General features: G+C 32.3%; 5 protein-coding genes and 1 long non-coding RNA gene across 17 annotated transcripts; 4 read left to right on the top strand and 2 right to left on the bottom strand.

Annotated features, from left to right (window-relative positions):
• The first annotated feature begins 107 nt into the window (after positions 1 to 107).
• Positions 108 to 2,344, top strand: LOC103316733. 7 transcript variants are annotated; one of them, XM_008212019.4, is made up of 4 exons: positions 108 to 331; positions 1,029 to 1,260; positions 1,516 to 1,816; positions 2,092 to 2,344. In XM_008212019.4, exons 3-4 carry the CDS (start codon positions 1,572 to 1,574, stop codon positions 2,249 to 2,251), a joined length of 405 nt encoding a protein of 134 aa, XP_008210241.1. In that variant the 5' UTR covers positions 108 to 331; positions 1,029 to 1,260; positions 1,516 to 1,571; the 3' UTR covers positions 2,252 to 2,344. The 7 variants fall into 7 exon arrangements, with proteins under 7 accessions (XP_008210241.1, XP_031778246.1, XP_008210240.1 ...); XM_031922386.1 differs by having other exon boundaries at positions 122 to 331; positions 1,029 to 1,447; XM_008212018.3 differs by having other exon boundaries at positions 123 to 331; positions 1,029 to 1,283.
• Positions 2,345 to 3,690: 1,346 nt separating this feature from the next.
• LOC100113767 (BMP-binding endothelial regulator protein) lies at positions 3,691 to 8,667 on the bottom strand. Of its 3 annotated transcripts, none has more exons than XM_031922380.1 (10): positions 8,537 to 8,667; positions 6,561 to 6,703; positions 6,386 to 6,471; positions 6,145 to 6,244; positions 5,883 to 6,059; positions 5,615 to 5,797; positions 5,220 to 5,539; positions 4,986 to 5,145; positions 4,334 to 4,898; positions 3,691 to 4,261 (listed from the first exon to the last, which is right to left on the bottom strand). In XM_031922380.1, the coding sequence occupies exons 2-10, from the start codon at positions 6,667 to 6,669 to the stop codon at positions 4,054 to 4,056; spliced, it is 1,908 nt and encodes a 635-aa protein (XP_031778240.1). In that variant the 5' UTR covers positions 6,670 to 6,703; positions 8,537 to 8,667; the 3' UTR covers positions 3,691 to 4,053. The 3 variants fall into 3 exon arrangements, with proteins under 3 accessions (XP_031778240.1, XP_031778241.1, XP_031778239.1); XM_031922381.1 differs by lacking the exon at positions 8,537 to 8,667 and having other exon boundaries at positions 5,883 to 5,972; positions 6,045 to 6,059; positions 6,561 to 7,109; XM_031922379.1 differs by lacking the exon at positions 8,537 to 8,667 and adding an exon at positions 6,853 to 7,109.
• Positions 5,872 to 11,559, top strand: LOC100113792. Of its 4 annotated transcripts, XM_032601449.1 has the most exons (10): positions 5,872 to 5,983; positions 6,427 to 6,487; positions 8,782 to 9,026; positions 9,171 to 9,297; positions 9,359 to 9,718; positions 9,797 to 9,913; positions 9,985 to 10,097; positions 10,164 to 10,715; positions 10,810 to 10,878; positions 10,972 to 11,559. In XM_032601449.1, the coding sequence occupies exons 4-10, from the start codon at positions 9,250 to 9,252 to the stop codon at positions 11,108 to 11,110; spliced, it is 1,398 nt and encodes a 465-aa protein (XP_032457340.1). In that variant the 5' UTR covers positions 5,872 to 5,983; positions 6,427 to 6,487; positions 8,782 to 9,026; positions 9,171 to 9,249; the 3' UTR covers positions 11,111 to 11,559. The 4 variants fall into 4 exon arrangements, 3 of the variants coding, with proteins under 3 accessions (XP_032457340.1, XP_001599111.2, XP_031778243.1); XM_001599061.5 differs by having other exon boundaries at positions 8,782 to 9,297; XM_031922383.1 differs by lacking the exon at positions 6,427 to 6,487 and having other exon boundaries at positions 5,877 to 5,983; positions 8,782 to 9,297.
• LOC100113824 (nitric oxide-associated protein 1) lies at positions 11,211 to 14,825 on the bottom strand. The gene is made up of 6 exons (XM_001599076.6): positions 14,321 to 14,825; positions 12,937 to 14,240; positions 12,548 to 12,844; positions 12,134 to 12,464; positions 11,829 to 12,046; positions 11,211 to 11,757 (listed from the first exon to the last, which is right to left on the bottom strand). Exons 2-6 carry the CDS (start codon positions 14,177 to 14,179, stop codon positions 11,561 to 11,563), a joined length of 2,286 nt encoding a protein of 761 aa, XP_001599126.2. The 5' UTR covers positions 14,180 to 14,240; positions 14,321 to 14,825; the 3' UTR covers positions 11,211 to 11,560.
• A 160-nt stretch (positions 14,826 to 14,985) lies between these two features.
• On the top strand, positions 14,986 to 16,981 carry LOC116416056. The gene is made up of 2 exons (XR_004226561.2): positions 14,986 to 15,119; positions 15,397 to 16,981. It is a non-coding gene; the product is annotated as an uncharacterized LOC116416056 (long non-coding RNA).
• A 5,436-nt stretch (positions 16,982 to 22,417) lies between these two features.
• LOC116416054 lies at positions 22,418 to 26,206 on the top strand. The gene is made up of 2 exons (XM_031922371.2): positions 22,418 to 25,286; positions 25,367 to 26,206. Exon 1 carries the CDS (start codon positions 22,431 to 22,433, stop codon positions 25,278 to 25,280), a length of 2,850 nt encoding a protein of 949 aa, XP_031778231.1. The 5' UTR covers positions 22,418 to 22,430; the 3' UTR covers positions 25,281 to 25,286; positions 25,367 to 26,206.
• Positions 26,207 to 26,594: the final 388 nt, after the last annotated feature.

Here is a 26,594-nt window from a genome sequence, read left to right as displayed (position 1 = left end):
AAGAAATTCAATTTTTCTATTATTCTCTGACTTTTTCTTTGACTAGAAGCAGTATAATACTAATCTATATCATAATATCATATTCCTTATTTCATGAACTTCAGAAAACTAATTTGTGAGTTGCCTGGCAATATAAATAATATGATAATAATAAACAAATAAGTCCATGTTTCAGTGCTTAGCAGATATTGAATAAAATATAAGAGTGAACTATGAATTTGAATAATTCGAAAAATCAGATTTTGGTGTGATCATTTGATAATTTGAAGAAGAATTAGAACTATTATAAGAAGCAATATAGTAACCGGCAGATCTAGGAACTTTGGTTATTGTCGGTATCTCAAAGCCTTACAAATTTTTACAAATTTTTAAATAAAAAATGGTAAAAAACATACTTACGGAGTACAAACTCCACTTGCTGAAAGTAGTTTCTTGTTTTCTTTTTGCAGCGTAACACATGCTATTTTCAATGTATTATATTTTTGATAAAATTTTTTCAAATGTTCAGAATTAGCTAAGTATTCTTGCTTTAAAGTTTGATATTTACATTCCTGTAAAGCAGATATAAAATAAAAACCGGTCGAATTGTAAATACATATTGTGTATTATATAGGCTAAATAATCTTACAATTACATCAGCTCGTTGTAAGTAGAGTTTCATTTGAGACGTTTGAAAAATCTCTACTTGCTTAGCTTTGCCACGTAAAATATCAGGATCAGTAAAGTAACGAGCTATTTGAGTACTTAAAGGTTCTCTTACTGATCTTTAATTTAATTCTAAAAATGACTGCACTGAGTTATATGAAAATTTGGTTCTTTTTGATCGATTTTAAGCCAACACGAGTTGCAATGCACCCACTCTGTGTAACATTTAACTGATGATACCAGCTTCATCATAAATAACAATCGTTGAAGATTCGCGCGAGCAATGAGCAACGACCAGTTTTATCAAAACAAAACACTTAACTATACCTATTACTTTTCCGCAGTGAAAAATAATTTAGTGTAACCTTATATACTTGTTATAGGTGTATTTAATCGGATTAAGGAGATAATAAAAATACAGACTCTAACAAGCATTGTACGCGATAAACAAGCGCAACAGAACCTCATGTATACTGCCGGGTCGGTGCCGACTCCCGCTGCCGCAGCAGCGCCAAACGCCAATAGGCGGCGAGCCTGTCCTGACTCCTGACTCCTGAACGAGTCACAACAAGCCCGGAGTGGGTATAAGCGGTACTAGCCACTGTATACCATCAGGTATACTATAGAGCAGCTCTCTGGTACGTAGTCTATAAGTAGTAGACTATAAAATTCACGGTTTGTCTAAATGTTATTCGAGTGCACACCAAAAACGTATTGGCAGAGATACTTTATTCGTTTTATTTGGTCTTCAACCACTGCGTCTTCTCAGTTCAGGGCTTCATATTGTTTTTATTTGTCCAAAGTAATTTGAGTACTTATACAGTGCTCCGCTATTCATTTCAAGAAACTAACTGTACGTATTACTTATAGGCACAGAGAGTTGTGTTGTTTTGAAGAATCTTCAAAATTTCGAAAAAAAACAAACGATGAACCCTAACAAGTTAAAATTTCTGACCGAGAGATACGACAAAGAAAATAGAAATTTGAAATTCCAAGAGAAATTTATAGCATTGCCTGGTTTGAAACCCGTATCGGGAAAATTTTACGCTAAACATGACGCCTTGTCGTCGCACGACTCATCACCTGTGGAATATATTGACCTAGTCAAAAGATCGGCTTCTGCCACACCAAAGGATAACTTCCATTTCCCACCACCTGCCGTGAATATGGAGTAAGTAATATTTCAACATTCATCTCGCATCTAATTAAGTTCAAGAACACTGAAAATCTATAGGTTATATTTAGTATTGGTAGGACGCGCGCGCGTGTGTGTGTGTGTGTGTGTGTGTACAAATTTTCTGCATGATTTTCCGAAATAATAAAATATAAAAATCATGAAAAACGCGTATCTAAAAAAGTGTAGCAAAGTTTATTCATCAAAATTTTATGCATTGTAAGGGCAATTCTTAAATTTGCATTTTCGTAATTTTATATATTTATTCACAGATACGGATGGTTTGCAAAGCCCTTAATTCCTCGACCCTCCGATAAAAGGCTTATTTTCCCTATAAAACAATCCGATTTTATAAAAACCGAAATCTATATAAGAGAGATGCAAAAAAACTTGCCAGAAATGAAGTTTACTGGTATACCTTTTCGCACATGAAAGTAAATTTTAATATGGCATTCTATTCATTTTTCAAATTGTTGACATTTTGTATTCTATAACGATATCGAATGAAAATGCTTTATAAACTCACCCTACATGTATATTTTATGCTAATATGTTGCATTTAAACTATATGAAAAAAATAATTTAAAAAATAGTAACCAATAACTATAATTCAGAATTTAATTATTTTGCTGAAGGTTCGTATATTCGTATATACTTTAAGTTAAAATCATGTAAATTCGGCTCATTTCGGAGAAACAAGCCCCCGGTTGAAAAAATTGAGCAGTGAAACTGGCGAGCAGACCATAGTGACTGAATAATGAGTGCTTTAGGCACTGGCCAATCACCGCCAAGATTCCGAATTGTGAACCGTTAACAACAAGATGCTTAATCCCGAAAAATACGTATATACGGTTTTATGACACGCCGTGGCATAAACTTCGATTCAAGTCACGCTCGTGCAAAAATGCACTTGCTAGATCTCGGTTTATGCACGTTGATTCATAAAATATCGTACGATACTAGGGGGGTCAAGTGCACCCTCGTGCGGGGGGACTTATCGCCTTGTCCCTACGAGGATGAAACATAATTTTATTCAAAGGTGTATCAGTGATACACCTTTGAATAAAATTATAACGATTTTAACAAGCCACAATTCCAAATAGTTAGCAAAAAATAGGCATCACTGAACAGCTTAGTCCGAGACCTTGAATTTAAAAAAAAATTGTCGAAAATGACCGTCCTTATCGAAAGAGGCGAGCATTCTGAAATAGGATAAAATTGCCGTTCAAAAATGCCGTCGACACGAGAATGTTCAGTTTTTCGTCGGATTTTCTCATTTTAGACGATTTTTAGCCTACTTTAAATTGCTCGTAGTCGTCGTACACTATTTTAAATCGTCTACGAAAGAGCGTTGCCGATTTGTATATGCCGTGTAATCCATTTTTTATCTTTCTATAAATACTTCTACAATTTCATGATTTTCCATAATGTTAATCGCGTATCTCGTTATTATTATATTCTAAAATCAAAGCGAATCCACAACAATTATGTTACATAGAATACTGCAAAATAATGCAGTATTCAACATATATGAGGATAATTTTTAAAAAATATTTATGGCTATTTCAAAAGAATCGAACAGTAAATTATATTATTATGAGACATCCGTTACTACCTGACATCCCGGACCGTTATAAACTTGTATTAATTATTTATTAAAATCGCATTTTCGTCGTTGCGGCCGATCCGTGCGTCTTCGCCGTGCTCGAGCGATGAAAGCTGGATAAAGCTGAAGCCAAGCTCTGGGCGCGAACGGCCCGAGCGCTCTTATTTTCTTGATCCTAACTTTGGTTCTAAGTAAGAACTGCCGCATCTAATGAATTTGGGATCTAATAAAGGCTAGACAACTGGTTTTATGCCAAGAGCTATAATTTTTTTGTCAAAACGTTAATTTATTGCCAACTATGAGCATGCGAATATTTTTGTTGATTTTCACTGAAACACTTTTTTAGCTAAATTACTTTTTCAAACTCGGGCAAGAAATGCGTGTTTTAAAAAGTTTTGGTTGGATCAGCGGGCAAATAGTATGCTATACGCCAAGGGGGAGAAGAAGGCTTTTCTCCCGCGTGTGAGTTTGCAGCACGAGGCGAAAGCTGCAAAGACATATTATATACGTGGAGACATCTCCCTTTTCATCAGGCGTCTCTGATTTTCGGCCGTTATTATGCTTCCATGAAAACAGCCATACTTGTATATAAGCCCAGATAAGGTATCTGCTTTCATTTGTTTTTAAGCTAACATCCGACAGATCTTCGCCACCTCGGAAGTAGAATCCCGAGTCGTTGACAATCGCGAACATAAGTAGAAAATGATTGGCAGTGGCATTGCAGGTCGTTGGGCGGGCATTCGCACACGTCCTTTAAACACGCTTCATAGTACGATGTTACGTTGATTTTGTTCAAGCATTTTTCAAAAGCGGATCCTTTGATGTAACTACACAACCTGCAGTCGTACAAGGGATAACGTTCAGTAGTTCATTTTTAAAGCGAATAACAGTTCATTGGTGCGACTTACCTTTGATCCTTGCGTGGATTGCAGCCTCTCATCCCATAGTTTCTGGTGTCCAAACAAATGTCCTCTCCCGAGGTCCAGGACTGCGCAAAAGTAGCAGGATCGTCAACCAAAATACCCTCCCGCGTAGTTAAGTCATTGTCGGTAATAGAGTCAAAGCCGCCGCACAAGCCGCACACTGTTTTTCGATAGCTCTTCGGTATCGTGACTTCGACGAATCCCATGTAATTCCACAAAACCTTGATTCCAATTTCCGATCTAACGACAATGTTGCCACTGAACTCTTTTACTTCTAATTTGTCTTGTTTCCGATACGGCAAGTCAACAATTCGGTCGTTTACTTTGCTGTTTTTGTTTTGCTGAAGATCAACTTTTATCTTGCCCAGTCTCAACGATACTCTCTTTATCGTAACGTCATTGCCCACCACGGTATTTTTAAGTCGAATATTGAACGTCCCGCCGTCGCAATCACTGGCTAATTGGTATTTGCACGAACCTACGAAAGCATACAGCTTTCCATCAAATGTGCGAACGTGCGAGCCACCAAACACTCTGCAAACGCCCTTGCCTTCAAATAAGATCGAACAGTTTCGGATTATTTCTAATAATCTCTAACATTCATACGAAATCTAATGTTTCTTATTTATTCGCTTACTTTCCCGCTCCTCACATAGCGGGCAACACTCTCCCTCTGGTATTGCCAAAATTGAATGTTGCGGACAGCGAATAGCTGGGCACGTCATTGCTAAACATTTGATTTTTCCTGCTTGACAAGTGCAAGTCTCGCACGTTTCTGTATTCCAGGTTGCGCCATCCTTCGCCGAAACAAATATAACGCGTACGTACAATGATATAGGTATACACTATTCAGCACCTAATAACCACTAACCTTATATATTGTGTCACTGTGTGCGCAACTGTTTAATTTTTCGACTTCTTGAGTTTTATCTTTGGCTTGGTCGGTCTCTATAATGTTGAGCCCATTGTCGCTGCCTATGCATTGGGGACAACACTGACCCGGCCAAGTTGTCTGCTGCTCTCGTTTGCAGCTCAAAATAGGACAGCTTTCTCTCTGGCAAAATACGGTTGAATTTTCACAGCTGCAGTGCGTGCAATCGTCCAGAGTAAATTGCGTTCCAGATTTATGTAACTTCAGACCCTGCAGCAGGCAGGCTCCTTGGCGCGGCGGATCCACGTACGTGCCACTACCTTTTTGACAGCAATAGTGAGGCTATGAGAATCGCTTTTTTGGAGAAACAATGTGCAAAAGTATGGAAAAAATACCTTGACACCGCGGACAACAGTCTTCGAAGCTATGCACGATTTGTGATTCGGGACAATTTAGAACTGGACAAGCCTTCTTCGCGCATGCCAGTTTGCCAGAAGTACAGTCGCAGAGAGTGCAGGGATCATGTTTGGGCATAATACTCGTTTCTTTGCTTATTGTTTTACCCTTGAAACGGCAGTCTAAAATTGAAGGAAAAAGATGATATTTCTTTTCCTACACAATCCCGTAGAATTAGATTAAAATAATTAATAGCGATAAATTTACTTGGACACGTGGGACAGCATTGTCCAAGCGCTGGTGGCACTGGGTTGGAGCAAGGAGTACGGCAACGAATAGATGATTCGGTGATAACGCCTGCAATACAGGTTAATGATTTGCACGGTTTGTTCGGCTCAGTCCACTCGGTTCCTGACTCGTGGTACAAACCATTTTTCATGCAACCTTCAATTATTCCATTCGCAATTAATACTTTATAAATTCGCATTATTCTACGCATATTTATTCAATTAAATATATACGTTTTCACCTTTGCATTTTCGGCAACATTCATCATTTCGTAACTCTTGAAGTACATAACAACCTTCAATTTTGGAACAATTCTGTTTAACACATTGAACCATGCCACTCTGAAACGAGTGATATTATATATTAGAGAAGTCGTATTAGATTGTATAAACATTTCAACTTAACATCACTAATGTGCCATTGGCGTCATAAAATAAATATTAACTTGAGCACACATTAGTTGTATAGAATTTAAATCATACCTTGCAAGTACAGTGAAAACATTTTATATCGGGTATCCCAGGGCTGAGGATAGGTTCGCCTTCAGCATCACACGTCTCAACGCTGCCTGATGGTAAACATACGTACGTATAATATTATAGTATCATCGGAATTCGTTAAATTGGCCGTATGACGACACGAACAAAACATTTATACCTGACAGTTGTGCAGTGACGCTACTGCTCCGCTGTGCCACACTGAAGAAAACGTATAAACCGATTGCAAAACTCAAGGTGGTAGAAGACAGTAGCACGAATGTTTGCATACTGTTTATGTCACTCGAGGAAAGCCTCGAAATTCTGATAAAAAGTTTAAAAATCATTTAACGCGCGCGCTAAAGCCAAAGAGTTTAAATTCTGCACTGTATGAGTTCAGTGTACATTTTTCTCACAAGCAACCCGACCAGCTGCTGATATATAAGTTTTGTAAATAATATTTTATATCAAACCTCGTAAGTGATTTTTCCTGCATGACAATTAATTACACTTGTGAGTTTGCACGTATATCGATTATCCAGGAGCGAATAAATTCGGTATGCGTTTGTGCTGAATAAGTACCTATACATATACGTTTACACTGTTTATACATCATAATAATGAATACTAGCATGTTCGCAGTCGAGTCTCTGGTCTCGGATTTGTAATACACAGTGTGCGCGCGTGTGTGTAATGCATATATTTAATATTATCATGCTGAATATACGTTATATAAATATGTATTTATATTATTTCAGTAATAAATCGAAAGCTGAAAAAAATGAGTTTTTTTGTGCCTCGATTACGGACGCAAAAAGGCCTTATTGCACTTGAGATTTCGGGAAAAAGTAGATATTTTATGTGTTTTGGCTAAGTTTATTGCACAGCTTTCAAACCCCTATGATTCGTAAGATATCAAGGTTTCAATTTTTTTTTTTGAAAATTTTTTGATTCCTTATATCTCATCAAAACAATCTGGTCAAATGCTTCAAAATTTTATTTGGTAATTCACCATAAAAAATGCTATCCGCTGCTAAAATTTTAAACGATTTCGTTGAGCGGTTTTCGAGCAAAGAGTAAAAATGTAAAAATCGTTTTCTCGAAAAGTGCGCGAGCGACCTATCTAATGAATAACCTGCTGTTTTGATGGTTAGGATGTAAACATGCGTAAATTTCTGTGAAAAAAAATTGACGACAGTGTTCCTATTCTATAATAAGAAAACAGAGGGGTCTTGTGTAGCAATCTTGTGTATCAAAAATCGCCTCATACAGATATATAGATATATTAAAACAATATTTTATTTATTGGACTTATAAATTTAGTTGGAGGAAGCTATAACGTGCCAATGAATTGAAAGAAAAAAGTGTATGCATGCCCAAAATCTGTAATGTAGTTATGTGATTATTGAATTATCGATAAATCAAATACCTATAGCAATATTGTATCATCGCTCTCAACAAAGATTATCTCACGTCCCAAATTACTATACCTATAGGCCATATAATATTCGAAAGCACGAGCATCGTTTCGGAGTTCTATAATTTTTAAACAATTGAGGATATTTATGAACGCCGAAGCGCGGATACGTACAATAATATTCACATACAAAGAACAAGCTAGAACAAAAATTATTTGTTGTTACAGTTTGAGCCGTGAAACGGTCTCTATAGTCTTCGCGGCGAAAAATGAAGAATTGAAATGTGTTAGTCAGTTGTAGTTACTTCAGCGCGAATAACAAAATGTGCTACTCAATATATAGTGAGCGACGAATTATGTACTATACTATTATGATGTAGGGGAGGACATAGAGGGCTCATTCGCAACTTCTTTTTCGGACCAGATATTTTTACTCTTTTAATTATTAATCTAAGCATTATAATTAAACCGAAGCGTTTATGGATCCTTTCGCAAGTAAACTATACTAATTTATGCTTAAGGAAATATAGCGAGCTTCAAAAAAATAATAAGTATCTTCAAATTCGGTGCCAAAACTTGGCACAACTTCTTGCACTTTAATTTTAAATTTATCTTACTGATTCTTCAGCTCGTTACTAAAATATGCAATAAGTGTTCTTATTGTGCTAAAAATGCTTTGGTAATTGTTAAATTTACGATTAAAATGATCCAAAAGTGGACCGCCGGAGCCGCATACGTACCCGCAATATTAACCAGAATACCATATATAAGTTCTAATTGTTCGTATGAATATAATCATGTACGCGTGCCTTGCGCTCCGCAGCTCCACTACCGTGAGTTTCACCTGTTGATATTTATAACGCAATCGTATATATATATATATATATATATATATATATATATAACATAATAACACTCAAACTCTGCCATAACTAAGTATTCGGAAAATGTGATAATTTTTGCTCTAAATTTTCTCCCGATGCAGCGATCGGCTATGATCTATGATCGCATCGACTAGAACTATATCGATCGCCATCAATCAACAGGGCTACGTTAACTGCGCGCGGTACCATGGTTCGGGAATACTTATGAATTGTGAGCGGCAGAATATATAAGTACCTTAGCAGAATACTTCTAGCATCAGGTGGTCATTATGGGAAACTTCGTCACATAACAGCTGGTTATTGGTTCCCTAGCGACGTCGCATTTAAAATATTCAAACATATCCAGGTACGTACAAGATGGCGTTGAATATTCGAAGTTCAAGTAAACTTGTCAATGTATAAACCATTTTCGTGATTATTCATCAAACTTAATTTTTTTTCATCAAATCATTGACGAGTGTGCAAATTGAAATGTCATCACGTAAATCAGACTATACTGCTACACCACAATATAATTCAAGACAGTAAATATCGACTGCTTTTTGTGGAAAAATCTCCGATACAGCACCATGGTTGGAAGGGCGTTTTCTGTTAAAATAGATCTTGACCTGCACGCTGTAAGCTCTTCAATCGAATGACAAATATTCTTCAAATACAATATAACAATAATAATTTTAGGTTACTTGTCCAGGAGTTTGGCTGTGTCCAAATGGGAAAGTTGCCTTGCAAATTAACATTTTTGACTCGTGCATAGCAACCCACAGATTAACGCCCATTTTCCCTCTGCTCTATCACAATAAATTCACATTTAAAAAAATATTTACCACCGTGACAACATTGGCAGAACTGGAAAAAAAATTGGCTGAAGAATACATTTTTGCTGAACTAATTCAATGCTCTCCCACAGCCAACAGGAATGTGTCTCTGGCTACATTTGAAACAAACTTAGTTGATTTATTATATCCAGTGCCTTGCTTTAAGGGTTTGTTAGCTGGAGTTGACGTCGATTTGCTTATGGAACCATCAACATTTTTCCCAGTACAGCTTATTGCTCTTTCATACAAATTTTTCTGACATATTCAACATTTTTTTCACTGTTGCATTTCAATATTTCAGGGTATATTAGCTCCAAAAATTGAAGTGTCAACAAGAACTACAATAGAGGAAGTTACAAATTTTCATGTCCGTTCTTCTGATGGTCATGTAATAAATCCTAAAATTATAAATTCCATGGTATGAAGTTTAGAACAGAATTTATTTTAAAATTGTCCTAAAATACTTGAATTTGTAATTCAATATTTTAGAATCAGCGTTGCATTCATAAAAAAAAAGATCCACCACCTAAACAAAGAATTATTAGACAAAAAAGAGTATGTCATACTGGCCAAGGCAAATTAAATAACTATATATGCAGATGGTAAGTTTTTATGATAAAATGTGATTACAGATGGTATTTGTTTTAACGTACAGTTTACTTATACAGTTGCCGTCGTCAAGGGACTACTGAGGAGGGCAATTGCAATTGCGACGCATATAATGATTCTCTACGATCTTCCAAAGATCAATGTTATTTAGCAACATCTAAAAGAAGACAGATATGTAGTTGCACATCACCAGTTAAGCTAACATCTGCTCGAAATTACAATGTTTGCAATGATGCTCATATTCTTGATAGTTGTCCAATTTGTCTTAAATATAAATGTTATTTTTCTAATAGAAAAATTGATGCAAATAATTTATCTAAATTATGTGATGTTACGAATTGCCAAAATCCTTATAACAAACATGTACAGAGCACAACTAAGCTTCTGAGTGGAATGAATTGTAACACTATTAAAAACTGCAGGAAGAATGTATCAAAATTTTCCAATGACATAGATTCTCTCAATTTACAAAATGATATGAAGAGTAGTAATCATAAGTCATGTGATGGAGATACATGTTGTAAGTCTTCTTCTTTAGAAAATTGTAAAAATAGTTCTATCTACAGATCAAACAGTGCACCATCGTTACAAGATGATCCAACTACATCGATGTAAGTTTCTATGATTTTATTGTAAATTGCATATATAAGTATAAATTAAACACAATGATTTTGTTATAAATAATTCAATATGAGTTTATTTTAGTTTACTTGCAAAAATGAGGCAACTAGAAAGAACAAAAGAAAGATTAAATTATGCTAATTGTGCCAACAGGTGAGAAATAAGACAACTTTTTGTGAAATATACAAGTATATACTTTTGAATTCATAATTACAATTAGTTGATATTGTATTTTACACTTTACAGGTATTCAGATCATAATCTATCCTGCAAAGATGTACAAAATAACGAGTCAAGGAAAGGATTTTATAAAAATTTAGAAAAGTTTTATAAAAGAATGTATAAACAGGCAAAACAACGTGCACAGGATTTAAATGAAACTTAATTTTACAATTCCAGTTTTTGTGAAATTTGTTTCATAGATCTTATTTAAGGAAATCATTAATAGACTTTCAGTTGAACATTTATTTTCGACATGTACCAAGTATGTATATCTGGATCTGTTTATTCAACAATTGCTACTTACATAGTAAAAAAATTAATGAATAATTTACAAACGAATAACAAAAAATTACAATGTTTGGAGATATTGTTTGATTGAAGGCAAGAGGAAACTGTAAGATATAAAATATCAAATCACCTTCAATGCTATGTACTAGTCAATGACTTTAGTTTTAACTCTTACGATTGTATGATTTTGAACTATTTAATTTTAATTAGTTATTTTTTGTATGTTTCATGAGACAGTTTTAAAAGCAGCTTTACATGTATTAAATGTATTTTTAAAGTATTGTGTATTTGCGCAGAAATATATAAAATCGTTTCTTTTCTTAATCTATATTCTAGATTGTTTCTTAGAATAATATATTTGTCGCCCTAGTCTGTAAGCGAGACTATTAAGTTTTCTCATCCCGCGATGGTTTACAGAATTTGGTAAAAGTGCCGGAGTTCTCAAGTAAATTCCTCGCCCTTCAGGAGTCCATCCTCTCATAACTACTCTTTGATTTTCATCTGCAGTAATAGCAATCCAACCTAAAAATATATTTTATGAGTTTCAAAACTTTATTAAAAATTATATATATTAAATTGAAAACACTCTTTACCAGCGCTAGATAAAACTACATCTGAAACTGATTCTTTATGACCCACACCTATCGTTTCAAAATCTTTTGATTTTAATTCAGGCCACATTTTGAGCCTTTCTGGGTTATTCATTGGCACAACAAAAGCTTCGGTATGCAGTAACTCATTATACACCAACTCAGAATCTTCAACTTCACAAATGGTAATAGGTAATTTATTACTTGCAAAAACTGTACACCTAATTAAAACATAAGAAACTATTCATGAGAAATTCTTTAAAAACGGTCATGTACAGAATTACGCTTCTATTAGATGAAATATAAACCTTATAAAATTGGAAGATTCCAGAATATCCAATCTTCCTAGACCTGCTATAAATATTGTAAGGCCAGGTTGAATACAAAATGTTCTTGGAGAAATTATTCTACTAGGCAATGTTTTCATAAGTTCATCCGTTGTTAAGAAATGTAAAATTTGATCAGGCTGTATTGTTCCAGGTGTATCATAACACCAATGAGAAGTCTTAAATTCAGGAGCTGTTTCGTCTAAACCAATGTTTTTCTTTGTATCTATTGTGATTATGTCAGTATTTTCCTTACTTCTGTCTAAAGCTAGATTAATTTCCCTACAGTCTTTAAATGTATGGACAATACGACCTGCAAACAGTAATAAAAGATTTTTCCAATCAACATTAAATATATTTGTTCAAGATTTTAATGAGTCATGAAAAATGCATTACTTTGTAGTGTAGCCAATTCGATGTTTCTAGACAACCTAGACTTTTTTTCTCGTAACATTTGCTCTTGATGTTGCATCGTCTGATCTTGTTTTAATCTGAGAGTTCTTCTTTTCAGCCTTGAACTATTATGTCTGAGTATAGGAAATTTCAACAAATTCAAAGTAGTTCCTGGCCATGGAGAAGTTGTTGCGCGTTGTATTAAGTCAACAGCTTGTGACTTACAAAAGTCAGATTGTAATAAAGTATTAAATAAAGTTGATTTTCCTGCATTTGTGCATCCAACTATATAGACATCACCTTCAAAATTATTACAAGATTATGCAATTTTGTATGCTCACATTTTTATGAATGGCAAAGCAACATTTTAGTAAAATCAAGTTTATTCTTACTTCTGTACTGCCATACTTTATATAACTTGTTAATTAGTTGCTCGATTCCATATCCAGTTTTTGCTGATATAAGACCAACATGTTTTATATTTGTTTTGGTTAGTCCTATTTCTATCAATGATTCTGTTAAAGAATCTTTGACATGGTCCAAAAATAATGTACTATCTTTTGGTAACAGATCAATTTTATTGCCAACCACATACACGTGTCTTTTGGTTCCTATGACTTCTGGTAATTTTGGCCAAATGCTACATGGAAAATCAGTCAAATCCACTAATAATATCACTATAGCTCTTCGATTATCATTGATCTTTTCTAATAGTTTTGGATACTCATCTGGTGAAACTCTAACATCCAAACATGTGTGATAATTCTTCATAAAATGACATCTTTGACATGTAACTGATCTTAAGTCAGCGATAGTTTTATTCAGAAATAATTCTGATGGTAAATAGCCAGGAATAGCAACATCCTTACAATGTAATAATGCGCCACATCCGCCACAAGGTACAGAACTAACATCAGCATTTGGGTCTGGTGTGCCATATTTTACATCTTGAAAATCTTCCAATGAATCGTCATAAATTTCATAATCTGTCATCCAAGATGATGGTATTTTTGACAGATCATCCTCCAATCGCACTTTAATTGCATCACTTGCATTTTTGGCATTTAGATCACCTGGATTTGCAGATGCATAATTTGATAATTCTAAATATTTTTCATACAGTTTTTTAAATTTATCATCCAGTTCCACCTCGATTGTTGGTTGCTCTTTATGTTGAAAGTTCTTGGTAGGTACTTTTTTATATGTGTCAATAATTGAATAAGGCATGTGGATTGGTTTTTGCTCCCGTGCATCTACCTCGCTCTCACTATACTCATCGTCACTATTGAGTTCTGATTGTTGATGCAAAATTGTTTTATCACCATCCAAATATTTTAAAGCAACACTGATTGCAGGAGTTTGCCTCTCTACGAGTTGTTTGCCTTTCATTAATTTATACTCTAATTTTCTTTGTTTCTCTTTATTAGTATTGTATCCAAATTTTAATTTTTTTTTCTCTATGTAATCACAATACTTCAATTTGTCTTTAATCTGCCTCACTTTAGGATCCAGTAAATCATCAGTATCAGTTGTGCCTAATTTGAACAAATCGTGCATTACTGAATTTGAATAATTTGAAACACGCAAAATTTGCACCTTCCTTATGCGTGATAACTTCAAAAAATAATGCTGCATTCTTATTAAAATGTTAGCTTTTATTTGGAAAGAATTATCTCTTTATAATGTTTCAAAAACCCTGCAAAATATATTACAATTTTAATGTGTACAATTTTTATTTTGATCACTTATTTCTAATTTACTCAATCGAATAATTACCACATCACTTATTTTAACACACACGTTAAAATGCACATTTGTTTCATCTATTTTTCAATAGTTGATTATTATTTTATTTTACGTAAGTTAATAAACGTTCACGCACGTTGTTCGCTTAGATGAAAGAAGTTAGATGAAAAGTTAGGTTATGGTATATGGCTCTATAAACGCGTGCGTATGATATAACCGTATATTTCGCGTCTGAAAAGACAAAAAGTTTGTAGCTGCACGAAGTTCGCGAATAATTTGTATAAATCGTATCGGAAAAAAATTAGATAATTGCGGAATCGTTATAAAAGTTTGTAATCGCAAGTAAAAAAATTGTCAGTTTATTAGTTTATTTATAAAAAATCAAAAACTTTTTACGCCGCGAGAAAGTAGAAAAATGCGTTTTTCTTGTAAGATATTGATCTGAGAACATTGAAACCACTGCGAATCGTTTGTAAATTAATTACCGATTCTGTAAATATTGCCTTTATTGCGTTATTCGCTATAGATACTGATTAATAAATTAATTATTTTTTCGTCAACTATGCTACACCAATTCGGGCGGTTCGTGTACCATATTCCGTTCGATGATTCGAATCAGCTGTTCCTATATCGTTACGCACGTGTACTGCAGTGACTATATAATATACGACAACAACAATAAGTCGGTTTGTGCAAGTGCATCGCGGATTCAGAAGTGTGTACAGTGCAGCGATGGTCTCCTGGTGCAACGGCCTCTTCAGGGAGTATTGGCTTTCAATCTTATTCTAACTTTAATAAGTCCAGAAGTAGTGAAAGTGTAAATTACTAGGTCATAACCTACAAATTATATACTCCATCATAATATCTCTTTTATTTATTTAATAAAGTCTAGATAACAAACGGGTTTTTATACTGCAGTAGTCGATTCTTTATTGTAAATAAAGTCACTTATGGCAAAAATATTTTAATTATTAATGTTTTTATCATTTTCTATGTCTCATTTTTTGATGATTAATTTTTTGAAATCTAATCAATATTAGATATTTTTTAATAGAATTTCATGCCTAGTTCTATCACTTTTTATCATTACTTTATTACTTTTACAGTAATCTTCAATAACACCAATCAGTCTACATGCCATTAGATCATACTTGGATAGAAGAGCTTACCGTTGTAGCTACTACTGTTATAACTACAGGTATGTCCTATCGTACAAAACATTTTGAACCTTCAATGGCTAACTTATAACAAATATTAGGTGCTTCAAAACATTGTAATCAGGGTGACCAGACCTGTCGTCACTTACTATCATTATATTACAAAAAATATTAATTGAGATTACATAATAATTTCTTTGTTGATTTTTGAAATATCTGAAATCGTAAACATCTCACCACATTACTAAATAATCACATAAATAACATTTGGCCAGGTCTGGTCACCTGGCTCATTGAAATATCTTGTGCAACATACTAATTCATTTATTTTTCATCGAACGAGCAAACTGTTCCTGCATAAGTTCCTGCATCACTGATGTCTCACCGGTATCCACTCTTATTTGTGCTGCTGCGCGTATTCACTGGAGTGAAGTCTTCAATACTTATTGAATTACCTTTCGCCAAGAGTGTATCATGAAGGACATTTTCAGAACAATACATATAATATAACAAAGTGATCAAAATATTAAAATTATTAATTTTTCAGATTCGAGGCCGTCAACTTTGATGGTGTAAACAACAGTGCGACTGATGCAGTGCAGGACAGCTGGATAGCTGTTTCATCTGTTTCAAGAGTGAAGACCGCTGTGTTACAAGTGAAAGTGCGAAAGTGTTCTTAGGGGGATGAAATAGACTTAGGGATTAGAATGTGAGGGAGTAGGATTAGTTTAGAATAGTGTTATCAAAATAGGATACAGAGCGTATTATCAGATGAAAATTGAAACTCTAAGTTCATTAATTAGAATACATAATGTTTTGTTTAATAACTTTCGAAAATGTCACTGAATATTTTGTTTCAATTTTCATCTGCTCAGACTTTGGCAGGATATATGTTATTTTGCGAGTAAACTTTAGAAAAGCTAATCACAGAGGATCTGTCAGGACTAGCTTAAATAAATCTGTGTTCTGCCATATTTTTAGGTCCAGAAGGTGAAAATAGAAAATTCAACTCAAGTAATTATGACCATCTGGTCCTAAAAATACAGCAGAAAGTAAAAAAAGAACTTGTAAACGCTTAGAGATACTCCATCTCAGCAATTACAGTTGCAAAGAGAAAAACCGTGAGCAGGTGTTTAGGTGATCATAGGAACCGAATATAGATAAACGAAAATTGCCATGATAGCTATAGTTTCCTAATGATTAACATAACATCTGTACAAGTTTTTAGACCTCTAGATTAAAAACTACTTTAATAGTATTGTCATTACGTTCAACAAGTTTTGTATATCCTTAAAAAAAGTAACTACCATAGCAATTTTTATTTATCATTGTCAGTGACTTTTATCGAGGTATTTTACTTAATTTTAAAGCGTGGAAAAGCAACAATAATTTTGAACAATTATAAATAATATAAACTTAAAAATACTTCAATTTGTTAATATGCAAATAATTTATAATACTTGAAAGGAAAAATTATTGTTAAATACTAAGGTATAGCTTGAGTAACAATGCTTTTCTATACTTGAAATTATACTAGATAACAGTAATGCAAGTCTCAAAGGTTAATAGATTCTCTATAAAAAACCATCACAGAAATGTGAGTCGCAAAGTGAAAAGCACGAGTGGGTTTACAGGTAATCATCTATACAGGATAAAGTTAAATAAAAACTGCCATGGTAATTAGTTTTTAAATAATTTTTAAAACGTCTGTACAAAATTTCAGCTGTCTAGTTCAAAATTTATTGTTATTTTTTTGTCAATGGGAAGAAAGTCATAAGTCAAAATAAGCAAGAATTTTCCAGCCATTTCTATTGCTTTTGACGTACAGCTTTGAAATTTTGTAAAGATATTTCACAACTTATTAGAAAACTATTTACCTGATCAGTTTTTATTTAATTGTATCCTTTCTTTATGTTTATCCGAAGCCCTATGCTCGGCTTTTTAGTTTGACGGGGTGATTTATTATAAAGAGAACCTCTAAAGTGCAGTGACTTATACTAATGCGTGTTCAATGTTTTCCTTTTTTTTTACTGCTAAAAGGTACCATTAGTTAACCAGTTACCTTAGAAATTTTTCAATTATATTTAAAAATTATTAAGGATTTAGACATCCCTTGTAACAAGACTTTTGTAGGAAATCAAACTTCCAAAGTGAAAAGCCGTATGCAGGTCTCCAGGTAAAGGTACAGAGAGGATAAATTTAAATAAAAACTGATAAGCTTAATAGTTTTGTAATGAGTTGTAAAGCTTTTGTTCAAAATTTTAGAGCTCTACAATTAATGACAACTCTCAAGTATCGTAATAAGCAAGATTAACATTTCAGTCATTTCTCTTCTTTTGAACGTAGAGCTCTGAAATTTTGCACAGATGCTTTAAAACTCATTCCATAACTATTTACCTTATCAATTTTTATATAATGTTATATTTTCTTTATGTTTACCTGAAGCCCTATGTACAGCTTTTTGATTTGAGTAGGTGATTTGGTTCAAATAATTTTGTTAAAATGAATCTCTTAGCTGCACTGACTTCTCTTGGTGTGTATTCACTTTTTTTATAATTTTTCATACAGTTCACCTTAGTATTTAACAATAATTTTTTAAATCGTGAATGTTATAATTAACTAGCAAAATGAAAAGTTGAAAATTTTGTAAAATTCTAACGTAAAAACTAATTATAGCTTCATATATTAAAATACCCTCGAATTTTTTGTATGCAATCTGACGAAAAGAAGAGGAAAAAATTATGTACAATAAATATTTTTACACTACAATTAAATAAATGTATTTATTAATAATCATGCATTAATTATTTTTAAAACAGACTGCCAGTGTTTCTTGCAATATAATTGTACATTATCTGCGACGATGATCTCTGAAAAATAATACAAGATTTTATAAAATTTCCTATGCGTTAATATTAATTGAGACATCAGTAATTCAATTTTTACTAACCTCTAGTTATCAAATTGTTATTGTTATCAACCTTGTTATCAAATTCTGTGTAAATTAATATTGCTCCGATTATTGAGGCAGCTTTATATTGCTGATTGATCAATCTTCTCTGTGTTATCATAGTATGATACCTTCGCATAAATAATTAAAGCAATTTTTTCTTCTGGAGGGATGAATAATACTATTTTATTGGAGGCTAAATCATTATACAATATCCATTCTTCATTAGTGGAATATGTGTAAGCTTTGTAATGAGCTAGGCTCTTTGGTGATTTGGAGTCACCGTGAAAAGCAATTACTCCTTTGAGTTCAAAATCATTATCTTTCAGTTCTAACATTTTAGGTATTTCTTCAAAATCTGTTTTGAAATTCACTTTTTTATTTTTGACGGTTGGCAGAATAATCTCAGCGTTCTTTTCTTCGTGTAAATATTCCAGATCAATTACAAAATAATTAGAAAGTTCATATTTTACCTCTAAGCTTTTATTTACGCACTCCATACAAAATATAAAATTGTTTAATAATTGATTCTCTAAGAACCTTTCAATATATTTTATACCATTATCATAATAGTTTGTGGCTGATATTGACATACTATAATATGCTCTTTGGTTTTTATAATCACAATGTGAGCATTTAAAAGTTTTCTGAATACTTGGTAATTGTTTCAATAATTTTTCAAGTACATTTCCTACATTGTCACAGCAATCAATAATAGATTCTGAAGATGTTTTTGCATTTTGATATAATGGATACAAAATCTCACTCCTACAATTATATACATAATCTGTATTAAAATTATTGTCACAATAATCAACTATACAACTGTAAATACTAAGAGAACCATCACATTTCGATTTCTTTATATCTCGTTTAAAGTATTCATTATCAATATAAATAGTCGTCAAAACTTCCAATACACTATCGAAGGGGCATGTGTTTCGAAATTGTAGTAGCTTTAAGCTGTTATTTATGCCGTATATTTTTTTCCCTATTTTATTTCCATTTAAAATAAGCCCGCGTTCTTGGATATCACTCTGGTCCTTGAAAGAAGAAGCTAACATTTCATTCTTATCAAAACTTGAATCACTCTGACTATCCGCAATTGACGTATTTTCTACTGGCATCTTTTTTGAATAACTGTGCTCTAAGCTTATGTAAGATTCTTCTAAAGTATTTTGTGTACTAATTTCATTATATATTGGAACTGATTCTATAGAACGTCTTTTTGTTTTCAGTTTTTCTAGATTAAATGTTGGTGATATGGATATTGCTGTTTCATTAACATCATAACTATTTTCTTTTTTAAGTAATAAATTTCCAACGCTTACATACTTTTTAATTCTATTTACATCTGACAAAATATACTTTTGTAACTGTTTTGGACGCTCACATTGTTTGATTTTCTTAAAAAATGCTTCAGACCGAGCAGATGATGCAGCGTTATTTGTAGATTTAAAATGATTTTTCATAACGTTTGTCCAAGTTACAAAAGTATAACATAAATTTTTAAAATTTTTAAGAAACTCATGACAATATAAATAGTTTACTTTGTCGCTTATCTCATCTGAAGTATTACTAAGAGCTACTCCCCGGTCGAAAATCGAATCAATATATTTAGTAATAGAATCTTTATTTTCTTCCATTTCTTCTTCAGGAATGTTAACATAATCATCATCGTCACTTATATTTGTTACATCATCGCTAGATATAATAACTAATTCAAGTTTGTACTGGAAGGTTTTGAAAATATTTGTCATTAACAGTTTTCGAGTGTAACATTCAGATCCTTCATCTGATAATGTACTGTTACAAATTATCACAATAGATATGACTATTTGTTCAAATTCGTCTAAATCTTCGACCTGTGTAAGATAACCTAAGCCTCTGACAAAAAAATCTATTGTAGCTTTATTAGATTTGTCGAAACATTTCCATTTTCGTACTGCATTAATTAAATGTGCAACGTCATGACGGTAGTAGCAATTTGGTGATGAATGTTGTAAGTTAATAAGCATTTGATAACAGTGATTGTTGTACATCTTGTACGTCATTTTGTTGAAAGCAATACAAATACCGTTTTGTAAGGCTAACGATCCATCAGTTACGATTTCTTTAGGTATTTTTGCACCAAATTCGATCCATTTTTCCAGAAACTCTTTAATAAATAAAACATGATGTATACTGGATATAGTTTGCAGTAAGGGAATGATTTTCTTCTTATAGCCAACTACTAGTACGTAATAAAATAAAATTTTGCCGGAGTAAGATAAATATTTTTTTACTAAACCTCCCGTAGAATCGAGAGATAATGGTAAGTTTCTATGCTGTAATTTGTTCCAAAATATTATTTGTGCGTCTGTAAAGTAATACACATATAATGGATGCAATGATAACTTCCTAATGCTGCACTTTTGTATGAATTTTTCATTTGTAATAGACAAACCTTTAAATTCAAAATAACCGTCAGCTTTATCCAAAACTTCTTCCCTTAATTTTTGCAAAGCGCCTGTTTTATTTAAGTCGGGAGGTTCAAAATCTATATCTAATTTTTCTATCTGTTCTTCTCTATATTCTGTCGCAGTTTTTGTTAATAGTTCTTTTCCTATTTCTTCCCGTCTTTTACCTGTTAACTGTCTTTTGTTTTTATGAGGAATTTGATGCGTTGAAAACGTTTTTATTTGTATAGTTAAAAGTTTATTTTCAGCACTAACAAAGTCACTTTCTCCTACAATACTAGTTTTGCAATCACTACAAAAGCCTTTGATTTTAAAAGATGTTTTCGTTAGATAACCATCTTTAAGATTAAAAACGCAAGGTAAGTTTTGTGATGCCGATATTTGGTCTTTAACTTCTTCTGCCCATTTAGTCTGATTCTTCCTTGTTGTTAAATCAATTATTTTGCTAGTTTCTGCAACAATTTTAAATTCTAATCTTTTGCACTTGTAAGGATTATTGCGGGATTCCTCATCACAATAATCAAGATCTATATCACTTAATTCTTGAATTTTTCTTTTTTTACTTGGTACTTTAAAAAAACGTTCCAAATTCGTTCTAATGTTATGCCTATTTCCGTATACATTTAAATACAAAGAGTTTGCAGTCATTTTTAGATTTAGAGCCTTTTTTATGTCATTCCAAATTGGATCAATTGTGCCCTTTAATGTCCCATTTTTATGAAAAACATTCCATTCTTTTAGTTTTTCTTCCAAAAATTGTGCTGGTACTTCTGCTTCTCGTGGCATATTGTTTTTTTTTGTCTGATATCAACACATATAATACTTGATCATGCAATAATCTATTAAACTTTTGTAGTAAACACATACAATATCTCATTTTTCGGTCATCAAAGACGAATGCGACTTTTGCCGCGAACGACCGTTGCCTCGCGCGATAACGTTTTCCAGGAAATCTGATCGTCGATTGTTTTATATATATTACGTTGTCAGAACACACCACGAATCAGATGACATCTTAGTCTTTTCTTTGTTAAAAACTTCACAAAAACTTGTCTTGTAATACATCTATTTTTTAACAAAAACAAAATAGCTACGTGCAGGATCACGTTTTCGCGGAATCTCGATGCGCGTGGTGGATTTCGTGTGAGAACGCGTTGATTTTTGCTAGCGCCTGTTGCGACTGTTGCAGTCCTTTATATATACTATACAGACTAAACTATACTTTTTATTGTAATAGATGCATGCGTTTATGATTAAGAAACTTATTCGTCGATACGATTACGGCATTTAGATCAGTATATACGACTTCGCGCTTCAGTCTTCGTGTGTTTACAAACAGATGTGATCATAAGAAGAAAATTCCTATATCATTTTACGTTATATCCCCTAATCTATTCTAGTTACTTATACGATTCTGCTAGAGATTTTTATCTACAAGCTTTGCTAGACTGAGAAAGTGCCAGTGACATATGAAAGCTATCGCCTAGCAGCTCAAACGTGTTTCAATTGCCTTCTAATATTATGTCTGATTCGACAAATAACTACAATATATAAGTAATATTATTATAATAACAATGGGGAAAAGAGGAAAACCATGCTTAGTGCCACATGAAGATCGGATAGAAGAAATGAGAAAACATGAGATTTGTACCGCAAATGGAAAATTGAAGAAAGAAAGTGATCCCGTGTGGCAATTAATTTGTGACAACATAAAAAAACGAGATTGTAAAAAAATTATAAATGTGCGAAATCTGTACCGCTATGTTCAAATTAATTCCAAGAAAATATTAGCTGAAATCAATATTACAAATGCACTAGATACAATAGAGGATACAGTAAAAGACACAATAAATGATTCTCAATTAGCAGATGAACGAGATGAAGAATCTATACTGATTGAAATGCGAAAAGACGTATTCTACAAGCCTGCAATAAGAGAAATATGTACATTTCCTCTATCTGTTTTACATTGGACGATAGAAGCAATAGATTTTTCAAAAGATTTAGGAAAAGATATTCTGTATATGTTTTCTCTGATAGGAACGTTTTGCAAGCCATTTATGGCGCCGGATGGACACGTTAGCAAGCCAATAAATTTATATGCATTAGGTACAGTGGTGTCTAATACATTTGTACCTTTGTGTCAATTATCGACTGAAGATTACTCAACATCCTTATTTAATAAATTCTTTGGTGAAAATATACGAAGTGGCTTAGCAATTCCAAAATTTTTAGTTTTGGACTATTACACACATCATTATCTTACAGCAAATGAAGTTTTTAATGAGTACTTACCATACGAAGAATATTTGCTTTTGTGTTACGATTATTTAACTGGGAAAGCTCAAATATTACCGAGAGTTATTATTTATACTCACAACAGATTTTTGATTATCAAAATAAAATATTGGGAATGCATCAACAGGATACAACTTCCATCTGTAAAGAGATTTCATCTTTACTGTGTTATTGTACTAAGTTTACAACAAAATTTAGATGATTTTCAACGCAATTTAAAAAGCATCTTCATTGTCTCCAGTAGTCAATATCAAAGTAAAATTACACATGAGAATTTTGAGCTTATTAAGTTACAAATACAAGAATTAAATGTGGAAACACTTTATAGCAATGAAGAACTAGAAAAAATAGAGAATAAATTCAAACAAATTGTAGACCTTGATAATGTTATCAAAATTAACTGTGATAAGTGTAAATGCATTAAAGACTTTATAGAGAATATTTTTATAGAAGCTAATCAAATAATGATTACACAAAATGATCAATCATGTGAAAATAATGTGTTTTATAATCCACAATTTTGCGAAGAATTGATGAAACTTTGTATGGAATTTGTTCTTTGGTCAAATATTATACAACAAAATAGCATTACAAGTTCATCCTGTGATTTTACTGCACTATTAGATAGTTATAAAGTTGACTTTGATAGATACTTATCACTAAAATTCGAATCAACACCAAGACTAAATGAATATTTATTAAAAAATATTGATTATGAGAATGAAAAGTTAGAATATTTAAGAAAGATTATTCATTCAGAAGCAAGTAGAAAAACAAAAGATAAATATTTTGACTATAGTTACATGCAGTATGAAGAAAATTGGATGGGTCTTAATAATTATCGAGTAAAAGCTAAAGAGGAAAACAATTCAGAAAACTCTTCAAGCAGTGATGATGAAAGTATACTAGACACTAATAATGATAGTGATGGTGTTGATTTTGAAGAAGTAAGTTTGAATATCAATACATTTATAGACTCTGTTTGCCAAGATAATAATGATAATCATATCTCACACACACATGCAGTAATATCTGAAAAGTTGGTTCCCATTGAAAATGAAAATACAAAAGTTGAATCACAATATGTGCATGATAAGCACGATAATGAAATTTTTCAACAAAATGCTGTTACTAAACAAAACAATAACACTAGTAAGAGTAATAAAAAAGTTCAGAAATCAGAATCTGCAATTGCAAAAAATAATTTCAATAGAGGAAAGTTTCTTAGGCCTTGTGAGGATATCTATTTGTTGCAACAAAAACCAACACAATCCTCTATAAAACGTCAAGTTATTAAAAATTCCAATCAATCTACATCTAATAAGATTAATAAACAAAGAAGAATTCTTGCTACTTCAAGTCCTTTTGATAGTCTTTTAGAAATATTAACTTCAGCTTATTGTAATATCCAAAAATTTCAAAATTTTATAACTCAACCAACAAATTATACAATAGAGGAAATCACTGAAGAGTTTTTCAACATTCTTCAAAAATATGTTGAGAATTTCAACTTTAGACAGCTAAGCTCATTGAGAGTGAAATTTGTCGACAAGCTTTGTGGCTCAGCAAGTCAAAAGTTTTGTTGGAGACAATCTATTGGTGAATTTTATAAAAGAATTATGCCATCAACCATAATTGATAAGTATGAATGTAACCAGTGTAACATCATATCATATCGACATGAAAAATGTATAAATATGTCATCTACAGAAATAATGTCTGAAAATTATATAGAAAATATTATTAAACACCTTCATATACCAGATAAATGTGATAAATGTGGTCATAAGATTTTTATAGCAGATTTTAAAATACAAAATATTTTATGCATTGATATTGAAGACACAGTCAAAAATAGTGGATCATGCTTACTCAAGTTAGGTGAATTAGTATCACACATAAAAATAGAAGAACAATCATTTATTTTGATGGGAATAATTGGTTTTCAAGAACCTTTAGGAGAACAAACAACAAGGCACTATTTTGCTTGTTGTAGAGGCATTCAAGGATTTTGGTTAAAGTATGATAACACAGAAGAATCCAGCAAACCTATCAGAATCAGCGATAAAGCTGCATCACTAAACGGAGCAATATTAATTTACATAGAATTTGATAACAAGGTATAACTAGCGGTTAGTAAAAATTGAATTACTGATGTCTCAATTAATATTAACGCATAGGAAATTTTATAAAATCTTGTATTATTTTTCAGAGATCATCGTCGCAGATAATGTACAATTATATTGCAAGAAACACTGGCAGTCTGTTTTAAAAAATAATTAATGCATGATTATTAATAAATACATTTATTTAATTGTAGTGTAAAAATATTTATTGTACATAATTTTTTCCTCTTCTTTTCGTCAGATTGCATACAAAAAATTCGAGGGTATTTTAATATATGAAGCTATAATTAGTTTTTACGTTAGAATTTTACAAAATTTTCAACTTTTCATTTTGCTAGTTAATTATAACATTCACGATTTAAAAAATTATTGTTAAATACTAAGGTGAACTGTATGAAAAATTATAAAAAAAGTGAATACACACCAAGAGAAGTCAGTGCAGCTAAGAGATTCATTTTAACAAAATTATTTGAACCAAATCACCTACTCAAATCAAAAAGCTGTACATAGGGCTTCAGGTAAACATAAAGAAAATATAACATTATATAAAAATTGATAAGGTAAATAGTTATGGAATGAGTTTTAAAGCATCTGTGCAAAATTTCAGAGCTCTACGTTCAAAAGAAGAGAAATGACTGAAATGTTAATCTTGCTTATTACGATACTTGAGAGTTGTCATTAATTGTAGAGCTCTAAAATTTTGAACAAAAGCTTTACAACTCATTACAAAACTATTAAGCTTATCAGTTTTTATTTAAATTTATCCTCTCTGTACCTTTACCTGGAGACCTGCATACGGCTTTTCACTTTGGAAGTTTGATTTCCTACAAAAGTCTTGTTACAAGGGATGTCTAAATCCTTAATAATTTTTAAATATAATTGAAAAATTTCTAAGGTAACTGGTTAACTAATGGTACCTTTTAGCAGTAAAAAAAAAAGGAAAACATTGAACACGCATTAGTATAAGTCACTGCACTTTAGAGGTTCTCTTTATAATAAATCACCCCCTCAAACTAAAAAGCCGAGCATAGGGCTTCGGATAAACATAAAGAAAGGATACAATTAAATAAAAACTGATCAGGTAAATAGTTTTCTAATAAGTTGTGAAATATCTTTACAAAATTTCAAAGCTGTACGTCAAAAGCAATAGAAATGGCTGGAAAATTCTTGCTTATTTTGACTTATGACTTTCTTCCCATTGACAAAAAAATAACAATAAATTTTGAACTAGACAGCTGAAATTTTGTACAGACGTTTTAAAAATTATTTAAAAACTAATTACCATGGCAGTTTTTATTTAACTTTATCCTGTAT

This window comes from Nasonia vitripennis (genome assembly GCF_009193385.2).
Source record: "Nasonia vitripennis strain AsymCx chromosome 1 unlocalized genomic scaffold, Nvit_psr_1.1 chr1_random0015, whole genome shotgun sequence".
Classification (NCBI taxonomy): Eukaryota; Metazoa; Arthropoda; class Insecta; order Hymenoptera; family Pteromalidae; genus Nasonia; species Nasonia vitripennis.
The sequence above is the reverse complement of the archived record's forward strand: the minus strand, read 5'-3'. Positions and strand labels throughout refer to the sequence as shown.

Excerpts from the sequence above, each read along its gene's own strand:
- LOC100113824 (XM_001599076.6), bottom strand. The coding sequence starts at position 14,179 with ATGCAGCATTATTTTTTGAAGTTATCACGCATAAGGAAGGTGCAAATT. Across the intron at positions 12,465-12,547 it reads CGAATTGGCTACACTACAAA|GTCGTATTGTCCATACATTT; the intron begins GTAATGCATTTT and ends TACTGTTTGCAG. Across the intron at positions 12,047-12,133 it reads GAATCTTCCAATTTTATAAG|GTGTACAGTTTTTGCAAGTA; the intron begins GTTTATATTTCA and ends TGTTTTAATTAG.
- LOC100113792 (XM_032601449.1), top strand. The coding sequence starts at position 9,250 with ATGGTTGGAAGGGCGTTTTCTGTTAAAATAGATCTTGACCTGCACGCT. Across the intron at positions 9,914-9,984 it reads CTAAAATTATAAATTCCATG|AATCAGCGTTGCATTCATAA; the intron begins GTATGAAGTTTA and ends TCAATATTTTAG. Across the intron at positions 10,716-10,809 it reads GATGATCCAACTACATCGAT|TTTACTTGCAAAAATGAGGC; the intron begins GTAAGTTTCTAT and ends AGTTTATTTTAG.
- LOC103316733 (XM_008212019.4), top strand. The coding sequence starts at position 1,572 with ATGAACCCTAACAAGTTAAAATTTCTGACCGAGAGATACGACAAAGAA. Across the intron at positions 1,817-2,091 it reads CCACCTGCCGTGAATATGGA|ATACGGATGGTTTGCAAAGC; the intron begins GTAAGTAATATT and ends ATTTATTCACAG.
- LOC100113767 (XM_031922379.1), bottom strand. The coding sequence starts at position 6,875 with ATGCAGGAAAAATCACTTACGAG. Across the intron at positions 6,704-6,852 it reads CAGGAAAAATCACTTACGAG|AATTTCGAGGCTTTCCTCGA; the intron begins GTTTGATATAAA and ends ACTTTTTATCAG. Across the intron at positions 6,472-6,560 it reads CGTCACTGCACAACTGTCAG|GCAGCGTTGAGACGTGTGAT; the intron begins GTATAAATGTTT and ends GTTTACCATCAG.
- LOC116416054 (XM_031922371.2), top strand. The coding sequence starts at position 22,431 with ATGGGGAAAAGAGGAAAACCATGCTTAGTGCCACATGAAGATCGGATA.